Source organism: Gopherus evgoodei, chromosome 10 (assembly GCF_007399415.2).
Source record: "Gopherus evgoodei ecotype Sinaloan lineage chromosome 10, rGopEvg1_v1.p, whole genome shotgun sequence".
NCBI lineage: Eukaryota > Metazoa > Chordata > Testudines > Testudinidae > Gopherus > Gopherus evgoodei.
This window is the reverse complement of record NC_044331.1, coordinates 22,855,734-22,877,476: the sequence shown is the minus strand read 5'-3', so window position 1 is coordinate 22,877,476 and position 21,743 is coordinate 22,855,734. Positions and strand designations below refer to the sequence as shown.

General features: G+C 43.2%; 1 protein-coding gene across 4 annotated transcripts in view; it reads right to left on the bottom strand.

The window, feature by feature from the left end:
• The window catches only part of TNFAIP8L3 (TNF alpha induced protein 8 like 3), a 60,969-nt gene extending 40,298 nt beyond the window's left edge, over positions 1-20,671 (bottom strand). The window contains exons 1-3 of one of the 4 annotated variants that reach the window (XM_030578806.1): positions 20,468-20,555; positions 10,013-10,223; positions 4,072-5,127 (exon numbers count right to left, since the gene is read on the bottom strand). Coding sequence is in view for 1 of the 4 variants with exons in the window: in XM_030578804.1 (XP_030434664.1) it covers positions 20,468-20,519 (52 nt within the window). In the remaining 3 variants the exon portion in view is untranslated. Of the gene's footprint in view, positions 1-4,071; positions 5,128-10,012; positions 10,224-20,467 lie in introns of all 4 variants that reach the window. The other 3 variants (XM_030578808.1, XM_030578807.1, XM_030578804.1) reach the window with 3 other exon arrangements.
• Positions 20,672-21,743: the final 1,072 nt, after the last annotated feature.

Below are 21,743 nucleotides of genomic sequence, written 5' to 3'. Positions count from 1 at the left end.
GGGACGGTTCCTCTTCCTGCAGCACATTATGCACTGGCATAGCAGAGGTTAAAAATAAATGGAATTAGTTTCATTTACAAGGATGGACTGAGAAATCACCAAGCAAAATGGCTGAATTTGGCAACTTCTACAAATCTCTCTTGTCTCTTGTAACTGAATGCAGGGCTCTGGGAATCTTTAGCTAGAGACTTGGAAACACCTGAACTAATCCTATGTTTTTTTGTTTTTTTCTTTTTTTTTGAGCACACAAAACTCCCATTGACCTTAATGCTCAAATCACAGGAGGAACTTTGTTTCTAGCAAGAATAGAGGAAGCGAGTGGGGCTGACCAATGTAAACAAATTTACAGGGCATAGAGAAGTGGAGTTAACTGGAATGAGTCTTCATTAGTTGAATTCTTCTTGGAGATGTATTTTAAATTCATATTGCTTCCTGCTGAGATGTTCAAGGCGTAGTGGTGGTGGTAGTTTCAAGAGGTTTTATGAACACTTAACCTCTTTAACACCTACAACTGAATTTCATTCTATTGCCAGATATGGGCTGTCCAGGCTGTGTGAGCATCAGTGCCAGTTATTTTGCGCACCAGTTTTTCTTCATGATATGTGGGTTTAACTCCCGTTTTTTTCCAATGGTCTTGGTCTAACCTCAGGGCCGCCCAGGGGATTCAGGGGGCCTGGGGCAAAGCAATTTTGGGGGCCCCTTCCATAAAAAAATTGCAATACTATACAATGCTATATTCTCATGGGGGCCCCTGCGGGGCCTGGTGCAAATTGCCCCACTTGCTCTGCACCCACGGGCGGCCCTGGGAAAAATAAACTTTCTGCATCTTGGCACAAAACCAGTTTTGAGAAAAAATCTTTACAAGGTATCACTGGTTCTCAGCATCAGTTAGTGCTAAAAGGCACTAAAGCTCATTAAAAGGACTGGACAAATATTTTCCATCAAAACTTTTTCTAGATCGAAAACTAGGGGTTTTTAAAAAGCAGAAAAAAATCACAGACAATGTCTGCTTTCCTTCAAAATCTGTTGAGCTTTTTTTAATTGAAAAGCTGAAATTAGTCTGCCAAAACCTGAATATAGTTTGGGGTTTCAGAAGTGTGTGGCCAAATATTTGCTGCTTGCTGTGTTGATTGTTTAAAGAAACAAAAAAAAAAAATCTGCCTAAAAAAAAACTCAAAACTTTTGAACCACCTCAGCTTGTGACCAAACGCCTGAGCCCATCCAGTCAGAGATTTTTCCAGGTTTCTGATACACTGCTGGCTTCCTTGACTCATATCTGTCTCCATAACTTTGGGTTCATTTAGCTTAGAACATAACAGCCATACTGGGTCAAAGCAAATGTCCATCCAGCCCAGTATCCTGTCTACTGACAATGGCCAATGCCAAGTGCCCCGGAGGGAGTAAACCTAACAGGTAATGAATAAATGATCTCTCTCCTGCCATCCATCTCCACCCTCTGACAAACAGAGGCTAGAAACACCATTCCTTACCCATCCTGGCTAATAGCCATTAATGGACTTAACCTCCATGCATTTATCTGTTTCCTAGAGACTGGCTCCATGGGGTCCCTTGCAAACTGGAGACAGTTACTGTGGGTTTGTCTTTAGTATAGCTTACGTACATACTCCACGAACTCAGCATTTGAGCTTGTTTCAGAATCCGGGATGAGCCTATGTTGTGAAAACTGAAATGCTCAAAATAGCACATGCATGTGAATGGACACAGGGTGCTAAAATTAAATTAACCCAGGGAGGTCTCAAATTGGGGGTCAGGACCCCTCACGGGGTCACGAGGTTATTACTGGGGGTCGTGAGCTGTCAGCCTCTACCTCAAACCCTGCTTTGCCTCCAGCATTTATAATAGTATTAAATATATAAAAAAATGTTTTAAATTTATAAGGGAGTAGGGGGGTCGCACTCAGAGGTTTGCTATGTGAAAGGGGTCACTAGTATAAAAGTTTGAGAACCACTGAATTAACCTCTCTGAAGCCTCAGTGAATGCAGGGGAAGGGAGGTCTCTCTTGGTAGGGTTGGGAAGGAGGTAAGTGGTGTAGGATATTGCTCTTCTCATGTGATCCCTTCCCCTGTGGCTAATTTTAAATGAAGCTACCCTCCCTGACATGAATCTCCCTGTGGCACTGAAATTAAATTTAGACTATAATTTGGCATTTGAGATGTGAAAGGGATGATAGCCCTAATGGAGAAGATAACAGCTTGGCTCTTCTGCAAGCCTCAAACTGCTGAATGAGCTTTACGGTAGGGAAGGCTGTGCCTCCCAAACAGCCTGGCCCTGCCCCCTATCCAATCCCCACCCCCCTCAGAATCCCTGACCCATCCTGCTCCTTGTCCCCTCACCATCCCCCAGAGACCCCACCACCACAGAGCCAGGCTGCCTCACTCTCCAGGGATGCTCCGGGAGAGGGGTGGAGACGGGGTCTGACTGGGGCCGGGGAGGGAGCCTCAGCCATTCCTGTGGGGACCCCTGCGGAGCCTGGGGCAAATTGCCCCACTTGCCCACCCCCACCTCCCACTCTGGGCAGCCCTGTGTGGGCTTGATCCTACTTTCCTTGTGCAGGATAAACCCTGATAAACCAAACCTTTGTGTCTTGAACTGCTAACCTCACCACCCACAGTGGCTGATTTGTGGGTAAATAAAAGTTACACGCCCTTTGTTCTGAGCTAATCTTTCCCAAGTGGCACCCCAACCCATCTCACTTGAAGAATAAATATTGGGTGCTCCCCAATCTGGCCAACCACATGCATGTCCTCCTTTGAACCTATACAAGGCTGACTGAGAGATACAGTAGCAATCATTTTCTCTCAGTGCCTGTAAATTTTCTATCCTCCGCTACTCCCCATGGTCTCTGAGTGCTAAAATCTGATATAAGTAATTGGATCTCTGACCTGCTGAAGCTCCTTTGGTATATCTGGTTACAAGCTCAGTGTTCCCTTCCATTAAGTAACGGAAGGACCATCAAAGCACTTCTCCTACTCTTCCCACAGAAGGAGTCTTCCCTTTCCTATACTCCAAGGAATTTCAGTCTGCTTAGAAAAATAATCCAGGGGAAAGCCATAACCCTATGAAAGGACAGTAATCTTCCTTGTAGTTTATAGGTTTCAATGTTCCTCTTCATGTTACAAGTCAGTTCAGATTCTTGAGAGAGACTGTTTAGTCTAGTTTGAGTCACGTTCAGAACAGTCCTACTTTTGTATGATTTTACTCCTGCCATATATGGCATTATTTTCATTGTTGAGGAAAATCAGTGAAACATATGTTTTTAAAGTAGAAAGTGATATTTTCAGGTTTGCCAAATTGTGTATCTACTGCCCATTAAATCTGCATGCTATTCCTTTAATTCTACTTTTTGTTCCCACTAGAAGATGCAACATACTGTGGGCTCAATCATAGTTTGTTTAGGGATATTTTTTTAAAGGAGCTGAAACACACCTTCCATTTTTGCAGATGCAATTTGCACCCACAAATAAGTATTGGTGCAATAAGAGAACTTGCAGACCCAATTTAATTGCAGCTGCAAGAGCACATGTTCAAGTTGAAACTGCAGAAGGAACACTGGCTGCTCTCATAAAAACTCTCTGCCTTTGGACACAAAAGGTGGTTCTCATGTTTCCATATAAGGTGTATTCTCAAAAGGCAATGAAGTCTTTGTTAATGACAGACCTCCAAGGCAGCCTTCAGCAGTGATGATTGAAAAGGTGGCACTCTTCCCTTTAAACATCTGTGACCGAGCATGGTGTTAGAATTACTGTTTCCTAGAGATGTTCTGTTTCAAAATGCTAAATGCTCATGGTCATTAAAAGATTCCATAATGGGTTTTCACCAGATCAGGGATGTCAATTTAGAGGTGATGTCCCTATTTAAATAACTACATTCTAACTCCCTAAAAATTCTCTCTAGTTCAGTTAGAGGAGTTCTTAATCTCCCTTCTTGAAGACTGCTATTTAATGTTCCTGGTGCAGAGTGATTGCCATGTCCTATCCAGAAATGGCTACTGTCCAGTGTCTGGAGTGTGATTCTTTTATACAAGATTGCATGTAATATATGGTAACTTACTTGCTTTATTATGAGTTCCTCTTCCCTTTCCAACACATCCTCATGTTGCATCATGTCATAAAATAGATTGAGCTCATTGGGGCAGGGGCTGTGTGGCTGCTTTTGTGTGTGTGCGTGCGCTGTGTGTCTGTACACTGCTTGGCACCATGATGCTTTGATCCGTGCCCCTCCTGCAAATGAGTGTTTAATCGCCAAATATTTGTGTGTGTTTTTCTAAGTTGATGGGTCTAAAATTGTAAGAAGTAGCAGGAAACAAGTGACAAGAGAATTCTTCCAAGGAAAAAGTAACTGTTCAGTAATAACTTAAAATGGATTTGTGCTCATTTCAAAAAGTAGGTTTCAGAAATTGGCTTCTTCAGATTCAACAAGATCAAACATTGCATTGACAAACTTTATTGAAGCAGTGAGCAGAACATTGAGTTTGATGTGAGCTTTTTTCAGTTTCATCATCCTTATCGAAATGTAACCCCTGTTCAGCTCCATTCAGGAGCAGTCTGTGTTGGTCTTCAACACCCAAACGATGACAAACAGCCAGCTGACTCTTCCATGAAAACAGTTCAGGTCTCTATCTGTCTTGTATCTTATCAAGTTCCAACCCTCGTTTCTTATCTTGTAATGTTACCTAGATGTTGCAGAAAATGAGCAATTTGAAGACAAGATTGAAGCACTTCCTCACATGTTTACTACTATATACTCCATCAATTAAATTCACCTCTGTCAGAGGGCCAGCAGAAGGACTGCATACTGCTTAAGTCCCATGTGAAGCTTCTTTGAACTTCACTCCAAGTGAAGAGAAAAAATTAAAGGCAGAACTAAAAGAATTAACACAGCCATTTAACATATGACTTGTAACATATGAGGAATGAGCTAATAATAGCTAAAAACGTCCATACTCGAGGGGAGTAGGGTTGCCAAATTTGGTCGGATGTATTCCTGGAGGTTTCATCACAAGACAATCTTTCATTAAAGATTAATCTCTAATTCCTGGAGATACCAGGACAATCCTGGAGGGTTGGCAACCACAGAGAGGAGAGGAATACATTCCTGATTCTACGCCTGCAAAGAAAACAGGCTATATTTTATTTGTATTGTGGTACAGTCATAGATCATAGCTAGCACGTACAAACACAGAACAAAAAGACAATCGCTACCCCAAAGAGTTTAACATGCTGAGGATTTCATCCAAGAATGCAGACTGAAGTATGACAAGGATGTCTTTGCTTAAACAATGAAAATACAATGGAAAGAATTGAGAGCTTTTCTCAGGTGTAATCCCCTTCTTATTTCTGATGTATGGTTGCTGAGCACCCTATTTAAACTTTTAGTTACCTGAAAGATGCTACAACATGCTTGACATTGCAAGGTTATTCCTTGAAATGTTTTGGCAATCAAGATGGAGATACTGGAAAGTTTCAGACATGTTATGTAACCCTAGTACCTCAATGCTTGCAGGCCTCTAAATACCCCAGGGCCAAGCTGTACCCTAGAGGCTTGGCAGAATAAGTGAAATTTAATGTAAAGTTCAGGAAAGCTAACGGTACCAAAAAACCCCTAAGTCCTTTAAACTGAATTCCTAGGCAGTGTTGCTAACTCATATTTAAAACCCCAGTTCATAGAAACAAGTGATTATGAGAGAATCTCAATTTTCATTAATTTAAGCCCTCATGAGAAGCTTGAAAATATGACCCGAGTTCCCTAAAGGCTCGAACCAGAAGGCAAATAGCAGGAATCCCAATCTCCTGATTTATTTTTTTGAATGCTCGGGGTTGGTAATAATTGTAATTGTAGTAGTCTGAGTACTGCCTCTTCAGACTGAGAGGTATGACCAGCATATCCCCTGAGTAGGCTGTATAGCAGGTAATTCTACTCTTGTGTTGCTACAGGCCAAACATTGTTTCATCTCTGTTAATGAAGGGCTGTGCACAGGCTGAGCTCTCTAATGGGGATGTGGCTCAGATGCACCTTGTGTCAGGCTCAGCCCAGTTCTCTAGATGAAGGGAGTAAATCCTGGGATCAGCTGATGGAAGCTGGGTGACCTGCCAGAGTATAAAGGGCGGCCTGAGGTTTGGCTTGTAAGTACAATCCTGTAGGATAAAACGACAGTTGCTGGAGGAAAACCTTAGCAAAAGGAGGCAGAAAGACTCTCCTTAACTCCCAGGCAGAAGGGTTTGGGGAGTGAGACCTGCATGGAGTAGATACTCTGGCAGAAGACCCTGGGTCAAGGGACGGCACATGGCTTATAGAATTTACATTAAACTGTTATCTATTTGGGAGAACTAAAACTCAAGCCCTGAAGAAAAGGGACTGAAATATATGCATGCTGTTGGGAGGGTTTTAGATACACTGACTGGTGAGTTGGCCTACTGGCTTCCAGGCTGTTTAACTCAGCTATGTTAGAGATTCTTCATCTTGAGCAGCAGAGTATACAACAACCCAACAGTATAGATGGGCCCAGACCAAAACCCTGCATCCAATTACAGTCACTGAATTTTGCAGAGTTCAGATCTAGACTTGATCTTTACTGTTTAAGCCCATCTCTAACTTGCAGGGAGTAAACCTGGAAGATCCTCATTACATTAGAAAACACGCTAATGGTCGTGAACATGCTAACAGTGGCAAATATTTTGTTCTGGTAACTTATCCTTCAGTGAAAGGGCTTCTCTCTCTAGTTCAGTACAAGAACTGTGCGTTTAAAAAAACCTACAGTTTCAATTTGTGGATTCTATTTTTATTCCAAACATGCCTTCTGCCACATAGCTAGACAATCTGAATCAGAAGCAAATAGAAGGATGGAAATATGTTGCTGATTTCTCTTGAGCTGCTTTTTTAAAAAGGGAAAATAGGAATTTCCTATATCATTCCTTGTAGCATTTCTTTGCGTGGCTTGTCAAAGAATTATCTAATCATTTTGTTTTAAGATGTCAAGTGTGGTTAAGATTGCTGTATGAAAACTAATTAATCTCCTTTGAGCAATTTATTGCCCTTACTTCCCTTGCTCCAGCCAGCACAGAAAGGATGTATATCCTTGGTGTTTAAGAGCAAGTATCAAATATGAAATTGCTCCTTGGCTTTTGGCTATTGTGAAGTTTTCATGACTGATATATTATAGTAACTGTATTGATGAGTTTTACAATTACTATCCTTCTCCCAATGCATTGCATTAGTCTTACTTTCTATTTATTTATATAACAACTGGGATTGGGGCCCCTTGCGTTAGGCACTGCAAAAACACTTGCAGTTCCTGTCCCCAAAGAGCTTAAAATATAAATAGACAAGGCAGACAAAAGGTGGGATGGGAAACAGAGTTGAAATGAATTGCTCAAGGTCACACAGCAGGTTAGTGGCAATGGTGGGATTAGAACTCAGCTCTCCTGACCATCTCAGAGACTCATACTTTTAAGGTCAGAGGGGACCATCGACACACACACTTAATTTTGCATCATTAAGCAAACTTTTGCAAGATTTCCCTATCTCCTAGTCCCATACCAGCAATTCAGTATTTATATTAACTCTGGGCTTTAAAGAGGATCTATCTACTTTCCTAATGTACAGCTTGGCCAATCTACTGTTCATCCCTTTGATATTGTAACTGAGATCTGTGCACCTCTTTAATCCAACGTTTGCCTCTTGGAATATCAGAAAACTGCCACGTGGCTATAGCTACACTGCAGCTGGGAGCAAGCCCTCCAGCCCAGGTTAACGGGCCCATATTAGCGCAACTTGAGCTAGTGTCCTAAAAATAGCGGTGTGGATATTAGTGCACCAGCAGAGGCTTGTACTCACTCTCCCCGAGTGGCTAGTCCAAACCTACACTGGTGCCGCAACAGCCACACAGCTATTTTTAGCATGATAGTTCGAGCCAAGCTAGTGCAAGCCTGTCTACATGGGCTAGGTGGCTCACTTCCAGCTGCAGTGTAGCTGTCAACTTTTCTGCTGCTACACTGGCCGCAGGAAGGGGTGAGTGGTGTACAATCTGTGGCACTGCAGAGTCAGATCATCATTTCTCTGGGTGGTCCTCCCTGAACCAGTTAGATCAGTCTTGCAGTAAATGTAGTGCCTGGTGTCTAATTCCCCTTTGTGCACAGGAGAATGTTCTCGCATAATGTGATTCCTTTTTATTCTGTACATTATGACATAAGCAGAAGGAGGCAGAGGAAGAAACTTTCAGACTCAGCTCTGGAGTGTGTGACTTCTCGCAAAATCTTGCTTTTTACCTTTTGAGATCCGGATTTCAAAGTGAAAGCTGCATTAACACTAACTTTGTTTTTTTGTGTGGAACAGGTGTGTATGCGTGTGTCTCTAAGTCAATTTCACATTAATTTATAAATACTGAAAAAATATGTTAGTAAAGCCAGTGGTGCCTATTCTGACTCCCACCTCAGTCCATATATACAGCTTCAGGAGCTGGAATGAAGCTGCAAAAGGTTAGGGGGAATTCCCCTAGCACAGAAGCAGCATAGGACTGCTATATGTAACCCATTCTGCTCCTGGGCTGCAGGCTCTCTAGGCTGTGGTGCTGTCCATAAACAGTTGTGGGGAGGCAGGCCGGGGGACTGCTCAAATTTATGCCAAGAGCTGTTCTGGCCCTGACAGCAACCCAGAATCAAGGTGGCACAAAGATGACTTGGAGTTGCCTTTCCCTTTGTCCCACAGCTGTGCCTCTCAGGAGATACAGGACAGAATCTGTCCCAGCAATTTGAAAGTTAGGCTTTCAGATTTGTTTTGAAATGTGTAAAATGATTTACAAGATCTGTTCTGTTGGTGTACATGTGTGTCTCCCATTAAAGGTAATGAGAAGCAGCTGCTAATGGAATTACGTACATGAGCCAAAAAGCTAATAGCTTGTATTCTGTAAACTATTGTCTCTTTTTGTTATGTGAACAGTTATGTGGTTATATGTGCTCTTATAAAATAAACTCCTTTCCTGGTATGTCTTTGCTTATAGACTTTAATATCATTTAAAAAAATATTCACTGCATTAGACTGGAAGCCTGTAACATTCAACTTCATAATCAAAGCTTCCTGTAAATATTATAAAAAACACCTGATTAACTGGACAAAATATTGCTATAAAACTACTTTAGTGTCTAAGAATTTTATTCTCAAGCAACTTTTCAATCTCTTTTTACATAACCAGATGGTCAGTACAGCAGAGAATGTGCTTGCATTGTTGCCAGGGATGATCTAAATAAGCATAGCAGTCCTAAATTATATTCACCAGTAAGAAGCATAACCACCTCTTACCTCTCTTTCTCAGAAGCATGAAAAATAAATTATCCCACAATTACCAGTTTATTATAATGGCACATATCCGATATGGATTTACATCAAATGTGGCTACAGGAAAATGTAACCATATTTATAGAAATGCTGTCTCAGGCCCCAGCACGTGCTGGGGTATAATCAATAAACCTTGCATAGTTATGGTTGCCTCATATGGTTATTTTGCAGGTCAAGTGATGCTTCTGTATGTCAATGTGCAGGCGGCCGAGGTATAATTGTTGTGCCTTTCCACCACCTCACTGCTGATTTATGGTAATTGCAAGAAAATCTAATTCCATTTGTTTCTGATAAAATAAGGAAATGGAATGATGGTATTAAAAGAAATCCAGCTGCTACAGATCACTTGTACCCCTCTAGGACTGTGCTAAGGGAATTTGTGCCTAGGCGAGCTGTGCAAAGCAAACACACTGCACTCTGCGTAAGAGCAACAATCATTAACCACTTACAGTATAAAGTGATATTCCCTGAAGTTACATGTAAATTTACATGTTTCCTGTACGTTCTGTAAATCCAACTTTATCTCATTCAGGCAAGACCAAATCACACAAGACAGCAATGAGAAGGGGGGAGAAGGAGGGATTTCCTGAATAACTGGGTTTAAGATGGTATCTGAAGGAGAGAGCTCTTGGATGAGGACAGAGAAAAGGTTGCAACTCACTTTTGCTCACACCTCCACCAACTCACATCTCCTTCTCTTGGGTCCATAGGTGTCTTCTCATACATGTGCATGTGCTAGACCTCTGCAACACACGTCACTGGAAGAGGCTGCCCTTGTCCAGAGACTGATTTAAGGGTTTTGGCTCCAGATACCTCTTGCCTTTGCTCCTTCTCCTCAGAGGCTGAAGAACATTGCTCTCTTTGGGGCCAGTCTGTGTGAAATGCCACACAACAAACTCTTTAAAAGATGCTCTAAAATTGGAGAGAGAATGCTACTCAAACTGTCTTCATAATGTAATTCATATGAATATTCTGCCAAAGCCCACAGAGGCAGGCAACCCTTAGCCTCTCTACTGAGAAGGGAATTGCTTTCTAGTTCTGTAAATTTTCCTTTCTCTGACCTCCGTTGGTCAGTCTGACAGCCTCATTCTGCTGTGTTCAGAGCCATATACGTGTATCTCACTCACCTGATCTGCTGCTGAAGTCCAAGCGTTTAGTATTGATTATCATATTAAGATTAGGTTACACTCATGTTTCTCCACACCATTACTTGCTCAGGTGTGCTGTCTGTCTCATTCTCTGGCAGGTTCCCATATCTACCTGTCTGCACATTCAGAATTTCAGAATCCCACTTGATCTCTCTTCTTTACACATCTTTGCTAACCAAGTCCATTGCCCATTGTTATAGGGGTGAAATAGCATCAACCTGCTGAGAACACCCAATTTCTCTCTCTGCTGACGACAAAGGGAATATGATTTTTTCCTCTTAATTTTCTACCGTCATGAAATATAAACTATTGACAGACCCACTCCCTGTCTCAATAGCAGAAGGATGAAGCCGAGAATGGGAGGAGAGAAACAAAGGAGAGATAACTGGGAAGAATGCAGGAAGAATTGTGTGTGGAAATGACACAGATGGGGGGGTGGGGGGAGATTATGCAGGGCCTGAGAAACAAAGATGAGGTGATTCACTAGGAAGAGGTGGCTTGTCAATGAGGGAATTTCCAGAAGGAAGGGTGTGACGGGGGCAGAGCACCAGGAAGAGATGGCTTCAGTAGCAAGATATTAGCCTTGAGTGAGAGGCAGTGAGGGGAAAAGTTAAAATAATTAAGATGAGAGCTGATCCTGGTGTTAGTAATGCAGAAAGGGAGAGTGTGGACTTTGGAGATATGAAAGGTGGAAATGCAGCAAAGAAGCTTTCCAGTTACTCCTGCGCAGCTGAGTAATGGAAGGAGGTAAAGGCGAGAGGTGGTAGCCAAAATTTTGGCTACAACAATCCTGAGAGCAAGCTGCAAGGGACTCAGCAGCATCAGTGGCCTTAGACACCCAAGAAGAAGGGCAGAGTCATAGCCCTAGTCCTGCCCTCCCTTTCAGCATCCTCAAAGGTGGGAGGATCATATGCTGTTCTTCTTTTAACAGGTGTTGACAACCCTCATGTTTTCATTTTGTAGAATTCTACCTGCCCCTATTCACTGGAGGCAGAATGTCTCCAGCCACTGCCCTGCAATGGTGTTTTATCTGCAGTATCGACCCTAAAGTGACATTGGTTTCTAAGGCCACAATCTGGTCTTTTACTTTCTTTTACTACCCTTCTTTTAAATGAACTTTAAACCACTTGCACCAACCAAAATCAGTGCAATTTTCTTTTACAGCTTGCTGAATTTAACAATTGTATATAGTTAAAAAGAAAACCAGTCTCTCCCTCAACCTCCTTGGAGAACAGCAGAAGGTACACTGGTCTGGAGGATAAATGAATACCAGCAGATCAACAACTGACTGCTGGAGCTGCTCTCAACCTTCAGACACCTCACTTGATCCAAAATTTAATGGCAGAAGTTTGAAATTTTGGTGGGTACTGGTATTCATCTATCTTATGAATCTGTTTTGTTCCTGGCTTTCCATCTACTTGGTGATCTTTATAAGATCAGTGCCCTGAGAAGGAACGTTAGTGGCAATTGTATTTGGATAAATAGACTGATCTCCTTCTAGTGGTCCAGTAAGAGAAATCTCAGCCATGTCTGTCCCGATAATGCCAAAATCCTTCTTAAGAGGATGATACCTGAAACTAAGCTGTAATGATTGACATATCAACGTTCTTAAAAACAAGTACATGTTAAGAGGAGAAAAGATGGACAGCGTACACTCATACATAGGTTAGCTATACTGGATCACTAGCATTTTTTTTGACAGAGATAAGGTGTAGTTATTGGGGGGGAGGATGGGGTGGAGTCTCCTTTTTAGGTCACAATGCAGAGTCTGAAAAGCCTAACCAACAGTGGTTAGTCCAAGAACTAATGGCCATATTTTAAAAGATATTTAGGTGCCTGTAGATGCAGATAAGTGCCTAGTCTGGATCTGTAAAAGCAGCAAAGAGTCCTGTGGCATTTAAGTGAATAAATAATCTTCTTCCAGGATTTTACTTGAGTCCTTATTTAGCAGATTATTATGGCACAGAAGTAGAGCTTCTGACTTTAGGTTTAACCTATAAAATACCCCCAATACAAAACAAATTAAAAGCACTGGAAACACCAGAAATGGTTACTTGGCTCTAGCAGCTTGTCTACCCAGAGCAGCAATTTGGACAACAGGTGTATGACTTCTAAAGCACACTGAAGTGTTGTGCATTAATTGGTCTGTGTAGACCTGTTGGTGTGCTTTAAAGGTTGCCTAGTGCATTTTAATGTAGTGCTGTTAGAAACAGCACTACATTAAAGCGCACAGGGAAACATAAAGAAATTTCTCATTACGGTATAAACTGCTGAAATGAGTAATGAATATATGTAACAAACAGTATATACAAATAAAAAGAAAAACCCACAAAACTGAGTTTTTGGACATCTACTTAAAACTCAAATTGCTAAAACTAATCCCTGGCAAATTAAATTAATAAACTCTGAAAAACAGAAGCCCTGTAAATTTCACTTCTACAGGAACTTCCAACAGAGGAGCTCAGTGTTATACACACAATAACAAAATCTCACACAACCCTGGGTGGAATAAACATTCACCTCTGAAGTGAAACACAATGGTGGTTGAACAGCTTGCTGCAATGCAACACATGACAGAAGTGGAGAAGACTGTGTCCACCTGGAACTGTAGGGCATTTTGTGTTGTTATATGAAACATCATTGAATCTTTAAGTGTAGCTACAGGAAGCAAACAATTGAAATCAGCTCCCCGTATCTTCTTGATGCAAAGGAAGGAAGAATAGCGCACTGACTGTGCAGCGAAGAAGGACTTCATTATCAGTTATGAGAGGTAGTATCACTGATATCATAATCAGTGTTGCACAGCAACTGTCCATGCACTGCATGGAAGACCAAGGCAGAATGAGGCTGAAGAACCAAGACTGTGTGATAAGCCAGTTAATAGAACAGTGAGAGACGCTGAGGTAAGAGAATTCACTTCTGATCTGCCAGCAGGTACGAGAAGTGCCTGAGAATAGTACATTGTTTTCTATTGAATGTTCATAAAATTAAGCCCTAAATTCCAATCTGCAGCAAACCATCCACTTGAGGGACCAACACTACAGCACAGTAACAAAAGGTCATGTGATACAGCAATTGCTAAGGTACAGTAACAGCACGTTTGAGGTCTGACTGACTCTTCCATCACGGCAACCAACCACACTCCACGACTTGGAGTTCTCAGTGAATAGGGAATAGTGGCCACTTGGATGGGGGAAAGAGTTGTGGTCTACAAACACTGTAGATTCCAAGGATTAATGTGGTAAGCAGAGCATCATCTTGCAGATTCTAACCTATGTCCAGGAAGGACCATCCCCTCTATGGCTTGTTTTATGCAGAAGGATGAACTAGATTATCACTAGGTCTTTAAAAATCTACAAAGAGTAGGCCCACTGACTTCAGAGGGATTGCTCACATGCTTAAAATGAAGCCATTGCAGTTTCCTGGCAGTTTTGACCCAGGATCCAATAGCTACAAGAAAAAGCACCTGCTCCCTGGCCTTCCCCCTGCTTACACTATGTCCTCAACCCTAGGTCACAGAGGGGCTTCCACAGGTTTCCAGGGAAAGGCAGGACTGTGTTGCATCGACTCCACTTTACTCCATACCTCTGTCACTTTTCATCCAGCTTTGTTAACCTCTCTGTGCCTTCCAGCAGAGGGGTGAACAGAGCCCTTTGTCATTATCCAAGTAGTTGGGTATGCTGTTGGTGAGTGCAGCCATGAAGTAATGCATAGTGGCTTTTATGCAACATGTCAGTTGCTCTCCCCAGTGTTTATGAATACTGTTTATTTGTTGTGTAAATGTCTTGCCAGATTCTTCCTGATTAGACCCTATTATGCTTCCCAGTTTGCTGATTCAGATCTCTGTTACAGAAAGGCAAAAAAACTCCCAGGTTTTCACCCTGATAAAGTGCAACCTTTATGTCCACATAAATTCCACAAATGATCACTGTGCCATTCCAAAAAGTAGTTGCAAACGTTGCAGATACAGTTTCAATACTGCATAACCTCCATAATTCTTGTCTCGAAGAACTTTGCCCCAGGATATTTTAACATTACTATTTATAACACTACTCTTTCTGTTTCTAAATAAGTCTGTTTACAAAAGTATCTTGGCTCCGTCTAGAATGGCTTTTGACTGTACTTATTATCAAGATAAAATACAAAACAGACTTGTACTGCTCACACGCAAATGCGTATGCAGTTCATCTAACATGATAAATGATTTGCGGACAATGATTTACTACGCAGTCCAAATTAAATAACGTAACTGGTCAGCTCCAAATAAATAATGCATGCTTTTAGAGTCCTGTTTACATTAATGAATCATTTTAAAATCTGATGCTGTTTACTAAGTGCATATTTATTTCCCATGGGAGAGTTTAAAAAATGTATCAATTTTTAATATGCATTAAGCTTTTTGTGCCTGAAGTGACAGGGGACAATCCTAATTCATTGAAGTCAATAGCAGAACTCTCACTTACTTCAAGAGGGCCAGGAATTTTGCCACAGTGTATACTTGCTTTGTCCACTGGCAGCATACAAAATCCTAAACTGTTAAGTGTTAATGTTCTATAAAACCCCATCACCAGTTGAGAACGCTACATGGGGCCTAGCTGCGTGGGCCAAATTCCCATTGATTACTGTGAGTGTTTGGCCTAAAAATAGGGTTACCAGATAGCAACTGTGAAAAATGGGATTGGGGGGGGAATAGGTGTCTATATAAGAAAAAGTCCCAAAAATGGGACTGTCCCTTTAAAAACGGGACATCTGGTCACCCTACCTAAAAAGGGCTCCAGAATCAGGCTTGTGATAGAATACACTTTCAATGGGGAGGAGGGGCCTTAGTGCTTTACAGGAGAGAGAGGTAATTCAGCCGTTTGTCCTCATATGATCAGAATATAAATGCAGTACTTCTCTGTAAAAAAGTAGCAGTCTGCATTCTGAGCTAAGCGCTTGTAAGAAGTTTTAAAACCAATGTGGTAGAAGATTGGTGTATATTGAGATAGCCAGCCAATGCATAGCAGATGAGGATCTGCCCTCTCTTTCAGTCACTCACTCCACAACACCAATTATATACCATGACTACTGCGGGCAACTTGAAATTCTATGGCCTGTGTTCTGCAGAAAAATGGACCAGATTATCACAGTGGCTTAGTCTTTATAGATTTTAAATAGGCTCACGGACTTCAAGGGTACTACGCATACGCCTAAAATGAAGACTTTGCAGGATCAGGGCCTTCACTGGTAACTAGTCCTCATTTCTTCAGCATCTTTTTGGTATAAAGTTAAAAAAACTTGATTCTGCTTCTGAAAATTACTTTTTCTAAAATAATCCCTAGATGTTTGTCACTCTTATTCTCTGGCTATGTTATATTCTAAGTATTACTTGCTCAATTTTTGGGGGAAAAAGGTTCCATAGGACAATCACATTTTATGGAGTAAGCATGACTAGTCTATAGTAAAAATAATGAAGCTGGACAGGATATGTGCTGCTTACACATTTTGGCTATATCCCAAATTTTCAACTTTTTTCCCCTTAATAAACTGGGTTATACAATGTGTGTGTTGAAAAGAATGAAGACATGTCTAGCACTTCTACTGTGGGACAAGTCTGTCCAGATACTATAGTCAAATATATTTATCTTACAATATTTAGCTTGAGTACAAAGCAGGGAGGGATGAGACAGAGGCTGCGATGAATGCCAAGTCTTGGATGGCTGGATAGTCTAGTATGGAGATGATGATTTTTCAAGTATAACTAATATTTATCCCACATTATTGAATACAAGGAGCTTTTTGCGTACAATATACACATGCCACAGTATGTTCATAAACATGGAAAAAATACTTCTGCTCCTCTTGTAGACTCAGCTTTAACTGGCTATTGAAGGAAACAAGACTCCTGGAACATAGGGATTGGACTCCAGCTGGACCATCGAAGGTGTATAAGGGACTCTCTTATCCTTTCAGCACCTGGGCAGCAGGCTGTCAGAATGCCACGGTTTGTACTCCCTGAATGCAAGCGGAGGAGGGCAGACTAGCACTGCTGGAGGTATTACAATCCTTCCAGGGGTGGTGGTGGTTTGTATTTACATTGCAGAAGCACCTAGGAGCCCTAGTAATAGACCAAGACCCCCTGTGCGAGGCACTGTACTAACACGTAAAAAGACAGACCCTGCCCAAAGTGATTACAATCTAAGTGTCCGTGAGTGACCAGGGCCCTGCCGCCCTATACACGAGCTAGGATTGGTGCTGAAGGGAGTGCATGCTGGACATCTAAAAAGTGTATGTGGTATTTCTGAGAGTGAAATCCAAGCCTCACTGAAGTCAACGGCAAAACTCCCATTGGCTTCAATAGAACCAGGACATCACCCTGAGTGTGCATCTCCTGGCTATCCTGGTGGCATTCTGCTGCTACACTCTGCAGGCAGAATACCTCTGGCCACTGCCACGGGGTACTGCACTGACGAATTCCTCCCCAGCCTCTCTTTCCTCTGGTTATGAAATAAGCAACTCCCTAGATTTCTATGCCTGTGGTAGTAACTGAGAGTATGATTATCAAACACACACACACACACACACACACACACACACACACTGCACTGTACATATGGAATAGTAGGTGAAAAAGACAAAAAAAAAAATCCAACAACACAGTGCTTTCTCAGAGCATATGTGGATCCAAACAAATAAGGAATAGCTAGTAAAACAATTCCTTTAGGCAGAGGGCAGGAAGAGCATTATAGTGCTTTTCCTTTGAAGAATTACCGTACCTACTACCTGTTTAATTCTGCTGCCCTGTATGACTGAGGATACCAGATTTTTTTGATTTTGTACAAGAAGGAAAAACAGCATGGATAAAAGGGAGGTTTAAAGTGCTCAGCGTTAACAGCTGAAAATTAGCAGGCTGTGAGAAAAACAGTGTTTAGGGCAATCTCTAAACCATTTTAAAAAAAATAAACAATCTCCACAAATTGTTGGTAAGAGCTGTCTTAAAGCAGCTTGTCTCTAATACTGACTTTCCTTTGTAACTCAAAACATTGAGTAAGATGTGATCATTTAGAAGAAATTATATATTTTAATGGTATATCACCCTGAATATAAAACACATGAGGGCACTCCCTTAATGCAGGAGGCAAGGGAATAGATGTACAGCCTGACATTTGTCTATTACAAAGCTATTAAACAAATGATAAAATATGCATCAGGACATTACCTGCAGATCTACTTCATTGTAAAACTAGGCTGGCCAAAAGTAAAAAATAATCTATAAGAAACAAGCCTATACTGTTAGGAGGCTTCACCAGATGGGACCTATCTGTCCAAGAGTTCTATACTGTCACCCATCGCTATAGTATCTGAGTATCTTTCATTAAAATCAATAGCAAAGTCTTTAATGGACTTTTCCCTTTACAGGAATTGGAACTCTGCTTGGGCTAGGTTATTTTTGGAGGAGAGATGGTGATTGGAAAAGGCTTGGGAATGCTTTGAGCAGGGGGTTGGACTAGATGACCTCCTGAGGTCCCTCCCAACCCTTATATTCTGTGAAAAAGGGTGTTTGAATTGTGAGTGGCACTTTCTGTAGACAGGCATTCTCAAAGGAGAAGGCTTTGTAATGTTTCATAATAGAGCTTTTCCATCTCTGTCTACTCTAATCACAAAATAAATCAGACAATAAACATGGGCATGATTCTGATCTCGCTTACATATTTTTGCTGGTGGACGTACACTGACTCAAAGGAGCTACTCCTGATTTACACCAACATAAGTCAGATGAATCAGGCCCTTCCTGTGACTAGATTCAGAAATCATGCATCTGCTGTCATACGTAAGAAAGTCTGTCATTATAAGACACTATAGTAGACAGCTTTGTTGGCGTCAGGGTTACCAACCAGTGACTGTATGAAGTTAAAACCTGAAGATATGCATGGGGATGGGGGACCTTTCTATTGTACAACTCTTCCCTTTGGACTGAAATTGGAAAACTATGTGCTGGCAGCTAGCACTACTGTAAAGTAATGTAAAATCCAGCATTACAGGGAACTGTCTTTATTCACTTCCTGTGCTGGGCATCCTTCAATTACTAGACAAGTCAACCATTACTCATTTATTTTGCTCACTACTTAGGGATGTGGGTCGGCTGGGGATGGCAGAGGAAAGTGTTTTTCCATCAGTGGTTTTCAGTCTTACCTAAAAACTATGCAAACTCCAGCCACCAGAAAGCAGCTGTTTTATGTTTTTTTGTGACAGTCACAAGTTAAGACACTCTAAAAATAAAAGCCTAAGGATTTTGCATGTCTGGGCTTGAGGGGAGAAGTCTTCCCTTCCAAATACTTGTAGTTCTGGATAAAAAGAAAAAAAATTGCAGCCCCTGGATATAAAGCACAATGGACCAGATTTGTCCCCGGGCAAGCTCTGCTATGTTCAGTGTGTCACACCATGGCCGAATTTAATGCTCTAAGCCAAATCACACTGTTACACAAGAGCAGGGCTTTTCAAACTGGGGGTTGAGACCCCTCAGGAGGTCGTGAGGTTATTACATGGGGGGTCGAAAGATGTCAGGCTCCACCCCAAACCCTGCTTTGCATCCAGCATTTATAATGGTGTTGCATATATCAAAAAGTGTTTTCAATTTATAAGGGTAGGGGTCACACTCAGAGGCTTGCTATGTGAAAGGGGTCACCAGTACATAAGTTTGAGAACCACTGCCCTAGAGGAACCAGGTTTGACTTCAACTGCCCGGGTGTAACAGGGAGCAGAATCTGGCTGAATGCCTTGTATTCTAGTTTCTTACTTCTTCAGACAACAAAATGGGGAGTTATTGCTTTTGCTGTCCCTGAAATTACAGTGGAATGGAAAGGTGCAAGGGGGCAGCTAGGGTGACTTCTCTGTCTTTGGCAGCATTTATCCTCTCTTGGATCCTGCTAACCCACTGCTGCTGCCCCAGTGGAGGACTTATGAATAAAGACACGTGCAAAGTATTTCACTTAGAATGGAAAACCAAATGTGCAACTACAAAATGAAGAAGGGCTAGCTATTATTTCAGTACTGCTGAAAAGAATCTGGGGTGATAGTGGATCACAAATCAAATATGAGTTGTCAATGTAATGTAGTTGTGAAAAAGGCTAGTATGGGTTGTATTAACAAGAGCATTGTATGGGAGGCAATTGTCTGGCTCTAGTTGACACTCAGGCCTCAGCTGGAGTACTGTGTCCACTTCCAATTCGGAAAGATGTGGACAAATTGGAGGGAGTCCAGAGAGGACAGCAACAAAAGTGATAGAGGTTTTAGAAAACTAATGCGCATGTTTAGTCTTCTTGAGAGAGAAAAAGACTGAGGAGGAACCTGACAAGTCTTCCAACATGTTAAGGGTTGTTATAGAGGATACTGACCCATTGTTCTCTGCTGAAAGTAGGAAAAGAAGTAATCTGCTTAAGCTGCAGCAAAGGAGATGGGGTGAGATATTGGGAAAGCCTTTCTCAAGTTAAACTCTGGCATAAGCTTCCCAGGGCAATTGGGGAATGCCCAGCCTTGGAGGTTTTTAAGAGCAGAGTGGTCAGCCACCTGCTGGGGATGATCTAAGTTCACTTGTTCCTGCCTCAGTGCAGGGGGTTGGACTCGACCTTTGGCGGCTCCTTCCAGCCTGACCTGTCTGATTCCATTACCCACCCTGGCTCACGTGGGGCTAGTTACTTCCTGCGCTGCATTTGGAACGAATGCCCCAGCGTGCAGCACGGGGCAGGTGCTGGCTTAGTCCCTCGAGGGAGGAGATTGCTCCAGGACCCCCTGCACACACAGGGATCTCTAAAGCTCCCGCCTCCCTCTGCAGAAGCCTCCCCTGCTCCAAGTCCCCCGCAGCTCTGTCCTGCCCTTGAAGTTGCTGTAAACCGTGTAAAGTGACAGGAACCCCCAACCCCCACTCGCTCTCCGGGCTGGAGCCGGGTCCAGGCAGCGCAGCGAGCCCCGCCGGCAGCCGCCCTCCCTACCTGCTGGCGCGAGCAGCTCCCCTTCGCTCAGCTCTGCGGAGTCCGAGTCCATGGTGCAGCCGGCCGCGCGCCGGGGCTCCGAGGGGCGCCGCGTGCAGCCCTGGGCTCGCCGCCGTGCGGAGAAGTGCAGCCCGGCGCCGGGGAGAGCGGAGTGAGCGAGGGAGCGCGGGCGGCTCCACTCCTGTCTCCTCCCAGCCGGGGTGCTGGGTCAGCGCCGCCACATGCAGCCGCCTCGCTCCGTGCCATTGGCTGCGAGGGAGGCGCGAGGCAGGCGGGCCCCGCGGGGGTGCGTCGGGGGCGGAGGCTCCGCGCTCTGCCTAAACTTGTTACAGGGGTTGATCTAATCACCGGCTGCTGCTCCGCAGCGTCCCCAGCTTGGCCGGCGCTGCAGGGAGCTTGGGCCCCGGCCCAGCCTCGTAACCCAGAGCCGTGGGGCCGTTCGCCTTCGGGGCTGTGGCTTTTGCTGGTTGGCCCTGGGTCAGTGCACGGGGCTCTCCCGCATGGGTATGTCAGGGGCTCCCTCCCTGCTCCCTTCCGCCCACGGCACAGGGGGCTTTGCCCAAAGGGCAAATCGAGCCTGTCTCTAATAGCGACCCATTCAGTGATTAGTCTTCGCATTGCTTTAGTGCCTGGGAGCCGCACTCACGGACCGGACAAACACGGAACAGAAACACGGTTGCTGCCCCAAAGAGCTTAAATGATTATTGTGTATCGCCTGTTCAGGATCTTACTGCCCCATTCAGTGGGGGAAATGTGCTGCTGATTCTCTCCTTTTATATTTCTCTCCCTTCCCCCACATCCTTTCTCCCCTTTTACCTGTATTTGTGTGTCTCCCCTCTGGATTTCCTACCTTTTATCAGCTACCAGTTCACAACCTCTACCCTTTGTAGCTACTCAAAAACTAAGCCATGAAAGAGTGAATGTTGGCATGTGTAAGTACAGTGGCATCATTGAGCATCTGAGTTGACAGCCGAAAGAGATCAATAAGGGGGCAGAGGAGTTCACTCCCCTCCCACCTTCCTCCATGCTGCTGCAGACAGAAGACCCAGAGCAGTGTTGTGAAGTACACAGAGTGCAAAGTTGCCCAATGTGGCATTTTGCTGCATTGGTTCTGCTGCACAGAGCAGAAGTGGAGTCAGAATTTGCCCCACAATCTGTAGAAAGTCCCAATGTTCCCTCTCCCTTCACAGCAGGCATGGCCAAAGTACAACCTGCAGAGACAAAAGATCTCAAGATGTCACAGCCTGGCCCAAGTAGACTGGAGCCTGGCCTCTGT